Source organism: Salmo salar, chromosome 27 (genome assembly GCF_965601325.2).
Source record: "Salmo salar chromosome 27, fSalSal1, whole genome shotgun sequence".
In the NCBI taxonomy this organism is placed as follows: domain Eukaryota; kingdom Metazoa; phylum Chordata; class Actinopteri; order Salmoniformes; family Salmonidae; genus Salmo; species Salmo salar.
The window spans coordinates 7,748,007-7,767,500 of NC_138317.1; the positions used below are offsets into that span (position 1 = coordinate 7,748,007).

The 19,494-nt window shown below is 41.7% G+C and overlaps 1 protein-coding gene across 1 annotated transcript; it reads left to right on the plus strand.

The window, feature by feature from the left end:
- Positions 1-6,466: 6,466 nt before the first annotated feature.
- LOC106588507 (proton-coupled zinc antiporter SLC30A8) lies at positions 6,467-14,439 on the plus strand. The gene is made up of 8 exons (XM_014177612.3): positions 6,467-6,607; positions 8,752-8,918; positions 9,198-9,344; positions 9,865-10,018; positions 10,785-11,142; positions 13,146-13,251; positions 13,396-13,530; positions 13,785-14,439. The coding sequence occupies exons 1-8, from the start codon at positions 6,570-6,572 to the stop codon at positions 13,928-13,930; spliced, it is 1,251 nt and encodes a 416-aa protein (XP_014033087.3). The 5' UTR covers positions 6,467-6,569; the 3' UTR covers positions 13,931-14,439.
- Positions 14,440-19,494: the final 5,055 nt, after the last annotated feature.

The following is a 19,494-nucleotide window of genomic DNA, read 5'->3' on the forward strand; positions in this document are numbered from 1 at the left end:
AAGTTGTCACAGACGTCTTTACTCTTGTGTTTATAATTTTTTCATTTGATAAAGCACTCAATCATATTTTCTTTACAAGAAATCATGTGTACAAATTACTATTCCAATATTCTAATACAAATTCACATATACTGTATGAGAAACCACAATGAAATACATTCAACTTGTCTGTTTTCCCTTTAGAAACTCATGAGACCTTTGTCAATGTAAAAACTAGAAAGTACTGTAAGTGCAGAAATATAATACATTCTCCATATTTAAAATAGTCCTACTAAAACATTGACTTGTATTTGAAAAAAATAAAATATGCACTATGTTTAAATAAAAATTAATACAAAAATAAGCAAGTCTGTTTTTAACCTTTAAATAGCTAGCCTTTAGAAAGTATTCATACCCCTCAACTTATTCCACATTTTGTTGTGTTACAGCCTGAATTCAAAATGGATTAAAAAAAATCTTCTTACCCATCTACACACAATACCACATAATGAGAAAGTGAAAACATGTTTTTAGATTTTTTTTCAAATATTTTGAAAACGAAATACAGAAATATAAATTGACATAAGTATTCACACCCCTGAGTCAATACATGTTAGAATCACCTTTGGCAGTGATTACTGCTGTGAGTCTTTATGGGTAAGTCTCTAAGACAGGGATTCCCAAACTTTTTTGGCCCACGAACCCATTTTGATAACTGAAAATTCTCATGACCCCAACCATGAAAAAAATTATTATGTAATTAACAGCCAATGTTTACTTTTGTAATTGGCAGTCAATTGCAAAACATTATAACAGTATTTCTGAACTCACAATCAAATACTTTTAAATGTGGGGCTATGACAGTCAATTGAATATGAGCCTGATATAATTTCTCTTATCTCACCACCACTGAGTGGCTGTTACCCGGCAGTCAAGAGTCATTAAAACCTCTCTGGGGTATGTGGGACGCTAGCGGGACACACTATTCAACAGCCAGTGAAATAGCAGGGCGACAAATTCAAAACAACAAAAATCTCAAAATTCTAATTTCTCAAACATACAACTATTATATCCCATTTTAAAGATACACTTCTCGTTAATCCAACCACATTGTCCGATTTCAAAAAGGCTTTACGGCGAAAGCATAACATTAGATTATGTTAGGACAGCGCCGAGACAAGAAAAACCACACAGCCATTTTCCAAGCAAGGAGAGGCGTCACAAAAACCAGAAATACAGCTAAAATGAATCATTAACCTTTGATGATCTTCATCAGATGGCACTCATAGGACTTCATGTTACACAATACATGTATGTTTTGCTCGATAAAGTTCATATTTATATCCAAAACCCCCATTTTACATTGGTGTGTAATGTTCAGAAATGTTTTGCCTCCCAAAACTGCCGGTGAATGAGCACATCAATTTACAGAAATACTCATCATAAACGTTGATAAAATATTCAACTGTTATTCAAAGAATTATAGATACACTTCTCCTTAATGCAACCGCTGTGTCAGATTTCAAAAAAGCTTTACTGCGAAAGCAAATTTTGCAATAATCTGAGTACAGCGCTCAGATATCTAAACAAGCCGTACAGATACCCGCCATTTTGGAGTCAACAGAAATGACAAAAATGACATTATAAATATTCACTTATCTTTGATGATCTTCATCAGAATGCACTCCCAGGAATCCCAGTTCCACAATAAATGTTTGTTTCGTTCGAAAAAGCCCATAATTTATGTCCAAATACCTCCTTTTTGTTCACACGTTTAGTCCACTTCTCCAAATGCAGGAAGCGCGCACAAAATGTCACTACGAAAGGTCAAAAAAACGTATATTTACGTTCGTAGAAACATGTCAAACGATGTATAGCATCAATCTTTAGGATGTTTTTATCATAAATCTTCAGTAATATTCCAACTGGACGATTCCTTTGTCTTCAAAAAAGAAAAGGAACACAGCTAACTCTCACGTGAGCACGCGCCTCTGAACTCATGTCATTCTCTCAGTCTTCTGACTCCAGGACCTCTTATTCTCTCCCTATTCACAGTAGAAGCATGAAACAATGTTCTAAAGACTGTTGCCATCTAGTGGAAGCCTTAGGAAGTGCAAAATGAACCCTAAGTCACTGTATACTGTATAGGCAATCACTTGAAAAACTACAAACCTCAGATTTCCACACTTCCTGGTTGGATTTTTCTCATGTTTTTGCCTGCCATATGAGTTCTGTTATACTCACAGACATCAGTCAAACAGTTTTAGAAACTTCCGAGTGTTTTCTATCCAAATCTACTAATAATATGCATATCCTACCTTCTGAGCCTGAGTAGCAGGCAGTTTACTACGGGCATGCCTTCCATCCGGACGTCAAAATACTGCCCCCTTTTCGAGACAGGTGCATGATAATGGTCCATTCTAAATCAAAACAAATAAAGAATGATGGAGGCCACTGTGTTCTTGGGGACCTTCAGTGCTACAGACATTTTTTGGTATCTTTCCCCAGGTCTGTGCCTGGACACAATCCTGTCTCAGAGCTCTACGGACAATTCCTTCGACCTCATGGCTTGGTTTTTGCTCTGACATGCAATGTCAACTGTGGGACCTTATATACACTACCTGTCAAAAGTTTTTGAACACCCACTCATTCAAGGGTTTTTCGTAATTTTTACAATTTTCTACATTGTAGAATAATAGTGAAGACATCAAAACTATGAAATAACACATATGGAATCATGTAGTAACCAAAAAAGTGTTAAACAAATCAAAATATATGTTATATTTGAGATTCTTGCCTTGATGACAGCTTTGCACACTCTTGGCATTCTCTCAACCAGCTTCAATAGGTGGTCTCCTGGAATGCATTTCAATTAACAGGTGTGCTTTCTTAATAGTTAATTTGTGGAATTTCTTTCCTTCTTAATGCATTTGAGCCAATCAGTTGTGATAGCCCTATTTGGTAAAAGACCAAGTCCATATTATGGCAAGAACTCAAATCAGCAATGAAAAACGACAGTCCATCATTACTTTAAGACATGAAGGTCAGTCAATACGGAACATTTCAAGAACTCTGAAAGTTTCTTCAAGTGCAGTCGCAAAAACCATCAAGCGTTATGATGAAACTGGCTCTCATGAGGACCGCCACAGGAAAGGAAGACCCAAAGTTACCACTGATGCAGAGTATAAGTTCATTAGAGTTACCAGCCTCAGAAATTGCAGCCCAAATAAATGCTTTACAGAGTTCAAGTAACAGACACATCTCAACATCAACTGTTCAGAGGAGACTGTGTGACTCAGACCTTCATGGTCGAATTGCTGCAAAGAATCCACTACCAAAGGACACCAATAATAAGAAGAGACTTGCTTGGGCCAAGAAATACGAGCAATGGACATAAGACCGGTGGAAATGTCATTTGGTCTGGAGTCCAAATTGGACATTTTTGGTTCCAACCGTCATGTCGTTGTGAGACGCGGTGTGGGTGAACGGATTATCTCTGCATGTGTATTTCCCACCGTAAAGCATGGAGGAGGAGGTGTTATGGTGTGGGGGTGCTTTGCTGGTGACACTGTCTGTGATTTATTTAGAATTCAAGGCACACTTAACCAGCATGGCTTCCACAGCATTCTGCAGTGATACGCCATCCCATCTGGTTTGGGCTTAGTGGGACTATCATTTGGTTTTCAACAGGACAATGACCCAACACACCTCCAGGCTGTGTAAGGGCTATTTGATCAAGAAGAAGAGTGATGGAGTGCTGCCTCAACAATCACCTGACCTCAACCAAATTGAGATGGTTTGGGACGAGTCGGACCGCAGATTGAAGGAAAAGCAGCCAACAGGTGCTCAGCATATGTGGGAACTCCTTCAAGACTGTTGGAAAAGCATTCCAGGTGAAGATGATTGAGAGAATGCCAACAGTGTGCAAAGCTGTCATCAAGGCAAAGGGTGGCTATTTGAAGATTCTCAAATATAAAATATATTTAGATTTGTTTAACACTTTATTGGTTACTGCATGATTCCAGGTACCAGGTACTGGAAACCCCTGCCCTGAGGCCAGTTCGCCGTTGATGAGACGTGTGAGATGTGTAGGCCTGGAAACAGGACACAAAGGGCTGTAAGACATGGGTTTAAAACCTCTTAAGGATCAGGCCCCTTTGTTAAAATGTTTGCCTAAAATGACATACCCAAATCGAACTGCCTGTAGCTCAGGCCCTGAAGCAAGGATATACGTATTATTTTTATTTTTTTATTTTTTTATTTCACCTTTATTTAACCAGGTAGGCCAGTTGAGAACAAGTTCTCATTTACAACTGCGACCTGGCCAAGATAAAGCAAAGCAGTGGGACAAAAACAACAACACACATGGGATAAACAAACGTACAGTCAATAACACAATAGAAAAATCTATATACAGTGTGTGCAAATGCAGTAAGATTAGGGAGGTAAGGCAATAAATAGACCATAGTGGCAAAATAATTACAATTTAACATTAACACTGGAGTGATTGATGTGCAGATGATGATGTGCAAGTAGAGATACTGGGGTGCAAAAGAGCAAAAATAAATAACAATATGGGGATGAGGTAGTTGGGTGGGCTATTTACAGATGGGCTATGTACAGGTGCAGTGATCGGTAAGCTGCTCTGACAGCTGATGCTTAAAGTTAGTGAGGGAGATATAAGTCTCCAGCTTCCGTGATTTTTGCAATTCGTTCCAGTCATTGGCAGCAGAGAACTGGAAGGAAAGGCGGCCAAAGGAGGAGTTGGCTTTAGGGATGACCAATGAAATATACCTGCTGGAGCGCATGCTACAAGTGGGTGTTGCTATGGTGACCAGTGAGCTGAGATAAGGCAGGGCTTTACCTAGCAAAGACTAATAGATGACCTGGAGCCAGTGGGTTTGGCGACGAGTATGAAGCATTACCTGGGGGGGGGGGGGGGGTTTGGGGGGTGCACTGTCACACCCTGATCTGTTTCACATGTCTTTTTGATTGTCTCCACCCCCCTCCAGGTGTCGCCCATCTTCCCCATTATCCCCTGTGTATTTATACCTGTGTTCTCTGTTTGTCTGTTGCCAGTTCGTTTTGTTTCGTCAAGCCGACCAGTGTTTTTCCCTCTGTTCCTGTCTCGCAATTGTTCCTGTTTTCCTGGTTTTGACCTTTTCTGCCTGCCCTGACCCTGAGCCTGCCTGCCGTCCTGTACCTTTGCCCCACTACTCTGGATTACTGACCTCTGCCTACCCTGACCCTGAGCCTGCCTGCCGTCCTGTACCTTTGCCCCACCTATCTGGATTACTGACCTCTGCCTACCCTGACCCTGAGCCTGCCTGCCGTCCTGTACCTTTGCCCCACCTATCTGGATTACTGACCCCTGCCTGCCCTTGACCTGTCATTTTGCCTGCCCCTGTCGGATTAATAAACTGTTGTTAATTCGAATCTGTCTGCATCTGGGTCTTACCTTGAAATGTGATAGTCATTTTCAATTAAGGTATCTTTACTTTTACTCAAGTATGACAATTGACTATTTTTTCCACCACTGCCTATTTTACTGAATCTTACCTTTTCAAAACAGAACATATCTTATTCAAATTCCTACCCTCTCCCTGAACGAGAAACTTTTGCCTAAAGGTGTTGCTGCAAGGGGCTACATTTGCACACGGTGCTTGGTCACAAGGCTTCAAATACTAACACTGCTTGCATTGTCACTCAAACAATATTTGAAGATGCATGGAACTTGTCCTCTTTTCTGAGAGGAGATCTAGATGATGATAACACTAGAAATGTGCCTATTTGTTTTACATTAGTAAATTTAAAAAAATTAAATTGCATTTTTATTTTGTCTGTTTTTATTTCTCCGTCTAATATATTGGCTGGGTGTTAATAGTTTAACAAGTTTTATGTTGTTTACTGTAACCAGTTTTATATTGTTTATTGTCATCCCTGAAGCACTCAATCATGTTCAGAAAGGATCCAGAGAGAACTCAACTGGTCACCGAGAAAGGCACCATGTATAGCATCACCATCGAAAGGTAAAGTAGACCGTTTATTTATTGTCTGAAAGTGTCAGTTTGTTGTTTTCAATTATGTTATTTACATTTATGATATCTGAAAACAAAATGACATCGAAATATGACTGGATAGGGGCGTCTGATAAATAACCAAAATGGAATTTTAAACTTTAGCCTAAATATAATTTGATAGACATATAAATAGGGTTTATTTATTTGAATTTGTTCCTCCATTTCCACAGCAACAATTAGTTGTTATTTTTTTTACTTGATTATTGAATTATGCCAATGAATGATTGGGCCTAGTTCTCACATTTCATAAGCTGCAGTCACATTTATTTCACATTTATTTTAGTCTGTTTAATGTGACAGTTTGTTTTATAATGTTTTCTATACAGCAGACAGCCTTGAGATCACCTTATTAGGCGTTCTCTGTCCTCAAGCTCAGCCTCGCCTCCTGCAAGGTTGGGTGGGTTATAGCCTACAATATTGTACACACGGGTCTGGTTCTGGCTGGCAGTAGTGTTGCACAAACTTGGAGGTTCGAGACCGCTTGTGATGTTGTAAAATAAACGTTGGAAGATGTCAATGGTGTACGAGGAGGGTGTTGAGTGCCCATGGTGAGTTATTTGAATTGATATTTTCATGTATAGAATAAAACAAACTTTTTTGAGAATCTTAGACAGCCTAATACCCCCACTCCAGTCATGCGGAAAAAAAAGATTTGCGCACGGGTTCTAATTCTGGGTTTGCAATTGCCCCACAGTAAGGATGATAGGAGCTCAGATGAGACAACTCACAGGTGTCTCACCCCACCAGTGCTCCGCTGTCGTGGTAATAACTTACTGTCAGTTCACCGTCCTTCTGCCTCCGATGTTAAACGTAACTTAGACCTAATTGCCATGCTAAAGTGCGCGGTATCTTTCCTTATTTCATAGCATCCTCACCAAATGTGGTATTAACGCTCTCCCGCAGTGTTGGGGAAGCTACTCTGAAAATATAGTTGACCAATTACTTAACACTGGCAGAAGTTAAGCTACACCAAAGCTACCCTTAAGAAATATAGTTTACTTAAAGGGGCAATCGGCAGTTGTTACATCCATTTTTGGACTTATAAATTAATGATATATTGATTCTTGAAGAATATAACTTATAAATACCTAAATGAGCTCAGTTTAACTGTCTTACCCCATCAGAACCCAAAATATAAGCTTGTTTTATTCCAATTTTAGTAAACAAAGTAAATGTAAACAAACACTATATAACCTCAAAACATGGTTAAAACTATAATTTTGATATCATTGATGGTCAGTCCCTGCATCCATAGCTCAGCTTTTTACTGGAACAGTATGCTTTGTTATTGTTTCTACTGCTGATTTCCACTTTAACTAACATTACTTTGAAAAGCGAGTTCACTACATCCAAACTACTTTATGATAAATTATCATATCTAAATCTGAAATGTCATAGACTACAAATTGCAAGAACAGATTTCTCTGGAGTCAGATTTTATCAGAATGTGTAAATTGTCCTATTAAACACACAAACTATGTTTCAAGTGATAATTAGGAAAGAAAGGACATTTCCTACTTCAACCATATTTTAGTGTGTAGTTCCAGTAGTTAGCTACACCACTACATGGCAAAAAAAGTCATTAACTATCACCAAGCTACAAAATGTATTTAAATGACTAATTGAACTACTCACTACTCCCCGACACAGCTCTCTCATCACATCCATTATCTGGTCCCTAGTTGGGGATTTAAAGGGAGGATAGCTCTGGAGCTACAAGGTTGAACAAACAGAGACACATCAGTTAGTCAGTTAGCCTAACAGGTGAAACTGGTTCAGTGTTCAAGGCATGGTGTTCATAAGGCCCCTAGCTATGGATTTAACCTAAATAATGTAAATGATCAACATTGGAGCTAATAAGGCCCCCTACCAACCTAGTTTTCCTGATAGGTTTCCTTTCATGTACCAAACAGGCTCTGAAATGGAGGCGCTCTGTATATGCTGGTGACTGTATTTGGTACAGCAGTATTCTCCCTGGGGTGTTGGAAAGAACACACTGTTGACAGGACAGTAAAAACACTTGAGGCACTGGGCATACTACAACTTGTAGCCACAACATACAACATTGTTACAGTTTTAATGACCCTCACTCACTTAAATGTGACAGACAAAAACATATTACTAAAAAAGATGTATGTCATGCTTAATACATACAATGTAATTAACATCACAGACAATGTAATTAACATCACAGATGTAGAATTTACATTTTGAGAAAAAAACACCTGCACTGGCATTTGTTTTTTCTCTGTGTAGAATTGCAACATGTGTAGAATTGCTGGAAATTAGCTTTAAAACAGCAACATTTTCTCTTAGCCACATGCACACCTGGGCACAACTCGAGAGGGCCATCCTTTCTTACAAACTCTGCTCAGCCTCAGTCTTTCTCTCTTCTTTCCATTCCCCCTCTTCCCCCTCCTCCTAATTCTTGGATGATTTTCATGACATCCATCTTGCTTGTCTGGTCTTTCTGGGCACAACTTGAGAGGGACAGCCATTCTTACAGGCTCTGCCTCAGTCTTTTCTCTCCCCACTGTCCCCCCCCCCTCCTCCTCCTTCTTGGACCAAGTTCATGATGTCCATCTATCTTGTCTTCCCTCTCAGTCTCCTTTTCACCCCCTCTTCTCCTTCTTTTTGGATAATCCATGTCTGTTGTCTTCCCTCCCTGCCCCCCCCCCCCCCCTCCCTACAGTGTGTCCACAGATGAGATAATGCAGATGGAGAAGGGCAGCAACATCAATCATTGCCATGACAACAGCAAGGCTACGGAGGACAGGGAGCGGGAGAAGCAGTTGGCCAGGAAGAGGCTCTACGTGGTCTCGGCTGTTTGCTTGGTCTTCATGATCGGAGAGATCTTGGGTGAGGGGTAAAATGACACATGACTATTGGTTAGCCTGTCGATTAGTTAGTCAGGGACTCTATGTGTCTGTCAGTCAGCGCAGTTAGTTAGTTAGTTGTCAGTTAGTCAGTCAGTCAGTCAGTCAGTCAGTCAGTCAGTCAGTCAGTCAGTCAGTCACTCACTCACTCACTCACTCACTCACTCACTCACTCACTCACTCACTCACTCACTCACTCACTCACTCACTCACTCACTCACTCACTCACTCACTCACCTCTCTCTCTCTCACTCCGTCGTAGGTGGTTACTTTGCGGGGAGTCTGGCGGTGATGACAGACGCCGCCCACCTGCTGGTAGACTTCGCCAGCTTCATCATCAGCCTGGTGGCTCTGTGGCTCTCGTCCAGACCCGCCACACGCACACTCAGCTACGGCTGGCATCGTGCAGGTGAGATCATCATCCTCATCATCATTGTTGTCATCATTGTCATAATGCGTGTGCTTCATACTCTCACATGCTTTCTGGAACAAATAAGTAGAAGTGGAGTGATTTAATATGTCTATAGAAGAGCATACCTAATGGTTGGTTTAGCGTTGTGATTGTGTATCATAGTCTTTTCAATAGGAACCTGACAAATCATACTTTAAAGAAATCACATGCATCAATTCCCTTTCAGGTGAATAGTACCATGGTTCACTTTTCAACTGGAGTTTTGTAAAACTAGGCTACCTGTGTCTCTTATTGGAGACCTTTCCTCTTGGCACTCACTATGTGGTACGTCTGGCACCGCATGGTTGTGCCGGGGACTGCTGGCAATATCAAATGTGTTTTCCTGCAGCTCTTTACTGTAATATATCTGTCCATGACATTTCTATTTCCATCTCTGCCTTTCCCTTGATTTAAACATGATGTGTTCTCTTTTTCTCCTCTCCGGTGTGTGTGTGTGTCCTCTCCCTCTATCCTCTAGAGATCCTGGGCGCTCTCCTCTCGGTGGTGACCATCTGGCTTGTGACAGGTGTGCTGGTCTACCTGGCCGTGCAGCGCCTCATCAGAGATAATTACGAGATCGAGGGGACCATCATGCTCATTACCTCAGGCTGCGCTGTGCTTGCAAACATCATGTGAGTCCACCGACCCGAAACGCAGCACCATTCATGAATTGAGATGTTCGTAGAGAAATTCTATTCTATTCATGAATTGATGTGGTCTGCTGTTACCATGACTAATGGAGTATTTACAATTGACGACTACTGATGACAGACAAGCTGAGAAACTGACGTTGATTGCCGTGGGTTTTATTCCCTGTAAGTAGTATTTTCGGGTTGTTAATGGTTCCCGCTCAGGACTAGATATTAATGACTCACAAGTGAAAATCAAACCACAGTATGTCACACTTTATTTGGATAGTCCGTATTTTCATACTATCAACAAACTATCTGTTAATAAGCAACTGCTTGCTAAGGTTACTATTAGGGTTCGGGTTAGGTTTAGAATAATGGTTAGGGTAAGGGTTAAGGTTTGGGAAAGGGTTCAGATAAGTGTTAAGGTTAGTGTTAAGGTTAGGGTTAGAGCTACGTTTAGGGTTAGTAGATACATCAATTCATTGAAATATTACTGATAGTCTAGATAGTCCATCTATAGATGCTCTACAGACTATCCAAATAAAGTGTTACCCAACAGTAGCAAGTAGATGTGACAGTAGCAAGGATATACAAGTATTGTCATGTAAACAGCCTACAGATATCTTCCACAGCATGAAAATTCAATGTTGCAGTAATGCATCCAGGTATAATGCTTTATAACTTGTTGTAAGCATATACAAACATTTATAATGCCTAATAACAAGGCTTTTAATATGTTATCTCTTTCTGAATGTCCTGTGGGCAGTATGGCCTTCACCTTGCACCAGTCCGGGCATGGGCATAGCCACGGGGGCCTCAGTAGCGGGCACAGCCACAGCCACGGCAACAATGACAAGGGCAACCACGGTCACAGCCACGCGGTGGGCAATAGGCACGGGCACAGCAACAAAAGTAACCACTCACACGGTAATGGTAACCAGGAAAACCATTCCCATGGAAACGGCTATGTGGAGCAGCATGGTAGTGTGGACGTTCAGCAGTATGAGTTGTCGGAGTCGCGACCTCAGGCCAACACCAGCGTGCGTGCCGCCTTCGTGCACGTGGTGGGAGACCTGCTCCAGAGCATCAGCGTGCTGGTCAGCGCCATCATCGTCTTCTTCAAGGTAGTGGTCAGCCGGTTGTGATGTGGGAGATAGTGGTCAACGTTGGTGATGGGAGGGGTAGTAATCAACTGGGGTGTTGGAGGAGGTAGTGGTCAACGGGGGTTTTGGTGGAGATAGTGGTCAACTGGGGTGATGGGAGGGGTAGTGGTCAGCTGGGGTCATGTGAGAGGTAGTGGTGAACTGGGGTGATGGGGGGAAAGTGGTTAACTGGGGTCATGTGGTAGGCAGTGGTCAACTGGGGTGATGGTGGAGATAGGGGTCAACTGGGGTGATGTGGGAGGTAGTGGTCTACTGGGGTCATGTGAGAGGTAGTGGTGAACTTGGGTGATGGGGAGAAAGTGGTTAACTGGGGTCATGTGGTAGGCAGTGGTCAACTGGGGTGATGGTGGAGATAGTGGTCTACTGGGGTGATGTTGGAGATAGTGGTCTATTGGGGTGATGTGAGGGGTAGTGGTCAACTGGGGTGTTGTGGGAGATAGTGGTCAACTGGGGTGATGGGAGGGGTAGTGGTCAACTGTGGTGATGGGAGGGGTAGTGTTCAACGTTGGTGATGGGAGGGGTAGTGATCAACTGGGGTGAAATGGGAGGTAGTGGTCAACTGGGGTGATGGTGGGGTAGTGGTCAACTGGTGTCATGTGGGAGGGAGTGGTCAACTGGAGTGATGGGGAGAAAGTGGTTAACTGGGGTGATGTGGTAGGCAGTGGTCAACTGGGGTGATGGTGGAGATAGGGGTCAACTGGGGTGATGGTGGAGATAGGGGTCAACTGGGGTGATGAGGGAGATAGTGGTCAACTGGGGTCATGTGGTAGGCAGTGGTCAACTGGGGTGATGGTGGAGATAGTAGTCAACTGGGGTGATGGTGGGGTAGTGGTCAACTGGTGTCATGTGGGATGTAGTGGTCAACTGGGGTGTTGGGGTGAGGAGAGGGCGATGGGGTGAGGAGATTAGGGGCGAGGGAAAATGGGCAGGTTAGATAAGGATGAGGCGGATGTTAGTGTTGACTCACTCTCCCTGGCTTTCGTAAGATGTCATTTGGATCTGATCATTTAGATAGCTGAATACTCATTGCGTTAGAATGAAACACAGTAGTGTCCCAAATAGTGCCCTGACAATATTAGGTCATTAATCTAATTTCATCGATTAAGTTAAAAGTCCTTTTGAATTTGCATACATTTTGCAAAAATACTATTGAAAACTCACAGCAATACACAATGAATCAAGCAGTAATTGATGGAAGATCCATATACTGTAACTACTATTAGTTAGCTAAGATTTATTATAAAATTGTTGACTATCCATTTCGCAATTTATTAGCTTGCGCAAACAAATGAAGTATCACTGCAGTACATAATGTACCGCTCGGTTACAGAAGTTTACAGGTTCATTTCACAGTAAACCCAGTGTGACTTTTAGACTCTTCCCCCTCTTCCTTCCTGTGTGTGATAATCTCTCACTATCTTCATGTGCTGAGCATGCACCCCCGTAGACATTGAAATCTACCGCGTCATGTTCTCAAATGGAACTTTTGAGCGTGGTGTATTTTTTTGACTGATATTGCGGCAATTCTCAATATAATTATCCCTTTTATGATGCTGCACGAGCAAAAACTTTACGTGTTTCAAGGTGCGATAGGGACGTCATAGATTTCGTCAAGTATGTCTTGACTAAAGTAAAATATATTAGGGGGAAAAGATGTAAAGATAATGTAAGATAATGCTCCCGAGTGGTGCAGCGGTCTAAGGCACTGCATCTCAGTGCTAGAGGTGTCACTGCAGACACCCTGATTCAAATCCAGGCTGTATCACAAACGGCTGTGATTGGGAGTCCCATAGGGCGGCACACAATTGGCCCAGCGTCGTCCGGGTTTGGCCCTTGTAGGCCGTCGTTGTAAGTAAGAACTTGTTCTTAACTGACTTGCCTTGTTAAATAAAGGTAAAAAAAGATAGAATATTAAAGTATGTAATGATTATGGTTCTTTATCACTCTTTCTCTGATTCCCACAGCCCGAGTATAAAATAGCTGACCCAATCTGTACGTTCCTGTTTTCCATATTTGTCCTGGGAACCACCATCATCATTCTGAGAGACATCCTGATAGTCCTCATGGAGGGTAAAACATGGAATTCCCTCTAACATCCCTGTTTCGGGACCAAACTTTTGTGCCCAGTCCCTCCTCGTGTGTGTGTGTGTGTGTGTGTGTGTGCGTGCGTGTAATGAAATCCATATCTTTCCCTCCCTCTCTATCTCTTCCCAGGCACCCCAGCTGGAGTGAAGCACGGTGAGGTGAGGGATCGGCTGCTGGCAGTGAAGGGGGTGAAGTCTGTCCATAACCTCCATATCTGGACCCTGACTATGAACCAAACGGTGCTGTCAGCACACGTGGCTATAGGTGAGTGTAGCTGGACCAGGCTGTCAGTAATCTACTGTTATGTTATATCTCTCATATATAATGATGATGATGATGGCTTTATTGTATCCATTACCATTTATATTTTTGTTGTCATATATCAGAGTATGACACTTTCTGTGGAAATACCACTGCCGTTTCCACTATCTATGACTCGACTTGATCAGACCATAGTGACTTGCAGAATTGTGATTTGGTCAGTGTCATCATACTTGCGTTTCCCTTTCCCTCCACAGATGACTTAGTGGATGCCCAGCCAGTTCTAAGGGAGATGACCCAAACTTGCTTCTCCAACTACAACTTCCATTCAGTCACCATACAGCTGGAACAACAGGCCGACCAGAAGCCTGGGTGTAGCCTGTGTGACGACCCCAAAATATAGACGTCTGTTTAAGCCCATGGGAGAGGCCAGGAGCCCAGAGGAATAAGCTACCAAACCAGGATTTAGTTGTAACCTGGACAGGCTTTTGGCCAGTGCTTGACTTGGCCAGGAACATACTGGAACTGAGTTATAGCACCTCACATATTCTACTGCTTGAGTTCCTGCACCTCTTAGAGAATATTGGCTTAAAATATTCAGTGGTGTAAAGTACTTAAGTTAAAATATTTTTTAAGTACTACTTAAGTAGTTTTTTGGGGTTATCTGTACTTTACTTTACTATTTATATTTTTGACAACTTTAACTTTTGCTCCACTACATTCCTAAAGAAAACAATGTACTTAGCAGGAAAGCACAATTGTCTAACTCATGCACTTGAGAGAACATCCCTGGTCATCCCCTGCCTCTGATCTGGCAGACTCACTAAACACAAATGCTTCGTTTGTAACTAATTTCTGAGTGTTGAACTGTGACCCTGGCCATCCGTAAATTAAAAAAACAAGAAAATCGTATTGTCTGGTTTGCTTAAAATAAGACATTTTAAATGATTTATGCTTTTACTTTTGATACTTAAGTATATTTAGAACCAAATAATTTTAGACTTTTACTCAAGTAGTATTTTACTGGGTGACTTTTACTTTTACTTGAGTCATTTTCTTTTAAGGTATCTTTACTTTTACTCAAGTATGAAAATGGGGTACTTTTTCCACCCCTGAAAATATTGTGGAGTTCGTGCACCTTAATATAAACAGCACCCAAAATAGAATACAACTTATTGTCCATGTGTTACAGTAAAAGACGTGCAGTGCAGCCCCCCGGATGAGTACCGGCACCTATTTCAGCCCACTTCAAGCACTGCTTTTGGCTGATCTATCATGGATATTGGATCAGAGGGGTATACTACAAAGCAGGGTCAATAAGTTAGCCAGCTAATTTTTTTAAACATTTTTTATTTTTATTTCACCTTTATTTAACCAGGTAGGCCAGTTGAGAACAGATTCTCATTCACAACTGCGACCTGGCCAAGATAAAGCAAAGCAGTGTGACAAAAAACAACAACAAAGAGTTACACGTGGGATAAACAAAAGTACAGTCAATAACACAATAGAAAAATGTATATACAGTGTGTGCAAATGGAGTAAGGAGATAAGGCAATAAATAGGCCATAGTAGCGAAGTATTGCCTAAATAGTAGCTAACTTGCCTAAATATTCTGAAATAACTTTTAGTTTTTAACAAGTTCGATGCAGTTCTTCTACTCATTTTGTCATGGGTCGGAGATATTTTTATGCCGTTTTACAGCGCAAATTTCATGCAATTCTACACATAGGGTGGAGAGAAATGTTTGCAGTTTTGAATATGATATCTGATTGAGAGAGACTAACAAAATCAATGTGGATCCCCAGGTCGGTAATTTGACCATGATTACGACAAGTTTAGATAACTGGCTAGACTAACTTACCAATCTAAAAAATGTTTGCTGAGATTTGCCCAACCAAATTTCTAAATTGCATTATACTATTCTAACTTTCACACAGTTAGTTGAGACACCGACTGAGTTCCATCTCCATCCCTGGTCTAATTGACTCAACAAAAACACATAGCTAAGTTTCTTACTGAACCAGAAAATCAATAGTTATTTGGGATCGCTGGCTAACTCATTGATCCTGCATTGTAGTTTACCCATCTGTTGTGTGGTTAGTTTGTTTATCTCTGAAATCAGAGGTGGTCGTTCTACACTCACAAGAAAGTGCCTCTGTGCCAACATTCTCAAAGAAGGAAAGATTGAAGAGATCAAGGATGGAGTGCCTTGCCCGATTACAGGCTCGAAATGTGTTGCACACACCATATATTATATTTATATACACCACCGGTCAAAAGTTTTAGAATACCCACTCATTCAAGGGTTTTTCTTTATTTTGACTATTTTCTACATTGTAGAATAATAGTGAAAAAATCAAAACTATGAAACAACACATATGGAATCATGTAGTACCAAAAAAGTGTTAAACAATTCAAAATATATATTATATTTCAGATTTTTCAAATAGCCTGTAACGGTTGTCGTCGGATTGAGACCAAAACGCAGCGGGTATATGTGTACTCATCTTCTTTTATTAAGGAAAGAAGGAAAAAACCAAAATAAACACGTACACCAAAAGAAACACAACGACGAATAAACAGTCCTGTAAGGCCATAAACTATACATGGAACAATCTCCCACAAACTACAAAACAAAACACATACCTATATATAGGACTCTCAATCAGAGGCAACTAAAAACACCTGCCTCCAATTGAGAGTCCAACACCCAAACCTAGACATAGAAATACAAAGAACTAGAAAGAACATAGAAATGCAAACATAGAACATAACCCAAAACCCAGAACTAACAAATCAAACCCCCTTTAAATACAACACACACACACCCCAAACCACATAAAACAAATACCCTCTGCCACGTCCTGACCAAAATTAAAAACAAATTCTCCCTCTACTGGTCAGGACGTGACATAGCCACCCTTTGCATTGATGACAGCTTTGCACACTTATGGCATTCTCTCAACCCCAGCTTCATGAGGTAGTCACCTGGAATGCATTTCAATTAACAGGTGTGCCTTGATAATTTGTGGAATTTCTTTCCTTCTTAATGCATTTGAGCCGATCAGTTGTGTTGTGACATGGTAGGGGTGGTATACAGAAGATAGCCCTATTTGGTAAAAGACCAAGTCCAAATTATGGCAAGAACAGCTCAAATAAGCAAAGAGAAACAACAGTCCATCATTACTTTAAGGTCAGCCAATATGGAAAAGTTCAAGAACTTTTAAAGTTTCTTCAAGGGCAGTCGCAAAAACCATCTAACGCTATGATGAAACTGGCTCTCATGAGGACCGCCACAGGAAAGGAAGACCCAGAGTTACCTCTGCTGCAGAGGATAAGTTCATTAGAGTTACCAGCCTCAGAAATTGCAGCCCAAATAAATGCTTCACAGAGTTCAAGTACCAGGGCTCCCGAGTGGTGCAGCGGTCTAAGGCACTGCATCTCAGTGCTAGAGGTGTCACTACAGAATCCAGGCTGTATTACAACCGGCCGTGATTGGGAGTCCCATAGAGCGGCGCACAATTGGCCCAGCATCGTTCGGGTTAGGCCGGTGTAGGCCGTCATTGTAAACAAGAACAAGGAAAAAAATAAAACAGACACATCTCAAGATCAACTGTTCAGAGGAGACTGTGTGAATCAGGCCTTCATGGTCGAATTGCTTCAAAGAAACCACTACTAAAGGACACCAAGAAGAAGAAGAGACTTGCTTGGGCCAAGAAAGAAACACGAGCAATGGACCTAAGACTGGTGGAAATTTGTCCTTTGGTCTGGAGTCCAAATTGGAGAATTTTTGTTCCAACCGCCGTATCTTTGTGAGACGTGGTGTTGGTGAACGGATGATCTCTGCATGTGTAGTTCCCACCGTAAAGCATGGAGGAGGAGGTGTGATGGAGTGGGGGTGCTTTGCTGGTGACACTGTCTGTGATTTATTTAGAATTCAAGGCACACTTAACCAGCATGGCTACCACAGCATTCTGCAGCGATACGCCATCCCATCTGGTTTGGGCTAAGTGGGAATATCTTTTGTTTTTCAACAGGACAATGACCCGACACACCTCCAGGCTGTGTAAGGGCTATTTTACCAAAAAGGAGAGTGATGGAGTGCTGCATCAGATGACCTGGCCTCCACAATCCCCCGACCTCAATCAAATTGAGATGGTTTGGGATGAGTTGGGCCGCAGAGTGAAGGAAAAGCTGTTGGAAAAGCATTCCAGGTGAAGCTGGTTGAGAGAATGCCAAGAGTGTGCAAAGCTGTCATCGAGGCAAAGGGTTGCTATTTCAAGAATCTCAAATATAAAATATTTTTTGATTTGTTCAGAAACTTTTGACCAGTAGTGTATATATTTTTCTCTTATTGTAAGTACACATTTTAAAATGTAATTTGATTGCTTAATGGTTTAGGTTTCTATATCATTGTATTTTAAAATACTGATGTGAATAAAATCACTTGTCAACAGTCATGTTTTCCTTTTTCTTTCTGCCATGGCTCCTCACAAGGATAAGGGTTGCTCGGCAACAGGCGCACAATGGATCCATTGTCTCTTTTCACACACTGATCCCTTTTAATAACAGTTTCCCTGTCCCCTCACTGACCTTCAGCCAGTCTGCTGCAGCTGTGGGCCGTCAATGCAATATATCTGCCATCTTGGGTCTCAAGGGTCCCTTAGTGTTACTGACCCGGTAGCATTTACACCTCTCTGGTTTGGCCTCATCCTTCCTTAAAGGACACTTCAATCAGACAACCTTGTGGCCCCATGGTCATGGACTGTCGAAAATCGGACCCTGACGTTAATTTGTCAAATGTAGCCAGAGGGAAGATTCAGTGTCAGTGTACTGACAGTTATAAGGGGGTATTTGAAACTTGTAAAGAAGTAAATGAAGGAAGGGAAAGTAATGAAATGTCAATTTTGTTTTGCTGTTCTTTGTTGTTGTTTTTTAAGGTTATTAGTTCTTTTGTGAAATTATGATTTCACAGCTAACTTGTTTTGTTGTAGCATACCATTTCAACCTGGCTATTACAAGCTCTCTAGAACATGTGTGGATAAACATTTAACCTATGGCTTTGCACTCTGAGGGCTGTGTGAGCATGACTCTGCATATTAGTGAAGTGTGTGTGTGTCACAGAAATCTTCGTCGTCAGACGATATAGCGAAATCATCGTCGGAGAACCTGGACCAATACGCAGAGGAGTTAGTGCTCATCATCTTAATTTATTAAATGAATGTGAACATATGAAAAAACAAGAAAATGAATAAAGACTAGTGAGAGTTTCACAGGCAGAATAAACGCAGTGCAAAATACAACTACCCACAACCTACCAAACAAACACACACCTATTTATAGGACTCCCAATCAGAGGCAACTAGAAACACCTGCCTCCAATTGAGAGTCCAGCACCCAAAACTACACATAGAAAAACAAACCTAGAACCTATACCAAAACTAACACACCCCACTACACCACACACAAAACCCCACAATACAAAATAAATATACCTCTGCCACGTCCTGACCAAATATAATACAAATAATACCTAAATATTGGTCAGGACGTGACATTACCCCCCCCCCCCCCCTAAAGGTGCATACACCGAATGCACCAACATAAAGAAAACCCAATACAAAAATAAACCCCCTAAACTAAAGGGAGGGTGGCTGCCGTCAACGACGGCACTGTGCTACACCCCCCCCTCCCCAACCCACCTATATTGGAGGTGGCTCCGGTTCTGGCCTACTGCCCTTCAGACTGTAGACAGACTTGCTTGGCTTTGGACAGTAGGCAGACTCCTTCGGTTCCAGGTCGTAGGCCGACTCCTTCGGTCCCGGGCTGTAGGCAGACTCATTACATTCACAGTTAATTACTTCTATTTTGGGATCGTAGCCAGACTCACCCGGTTCTGGGTCACAGGCAAATTCCCTCAGTCCCGGTTCGCAGGCCGACCCCCTTGGTTCCCGGTCGCAGGCAGAC

Coding starts and splice junctions, on each gene's coding strand:
- LOC106588507 (XM_014177612.3), top strand. CDS start 6,570: ATGTCAATGGTGTACGAGGAGGGTGTTGAGTGCCCATG. Junction 8,919..9,197: donor CATGATCGGAGAGATCTTGG/GTGAGGGGTAAA, acceptor ACTCCGTCGTAG/GTGGTTACTTTGCGGGGAGT. Junction 13,531..13,784: donor GTCAGCACACGTGGCTATAG/GTGAGTGTAGCT, acceptor TTCCCTCCACAG/ATGACTTAGTGGATGCCCAG.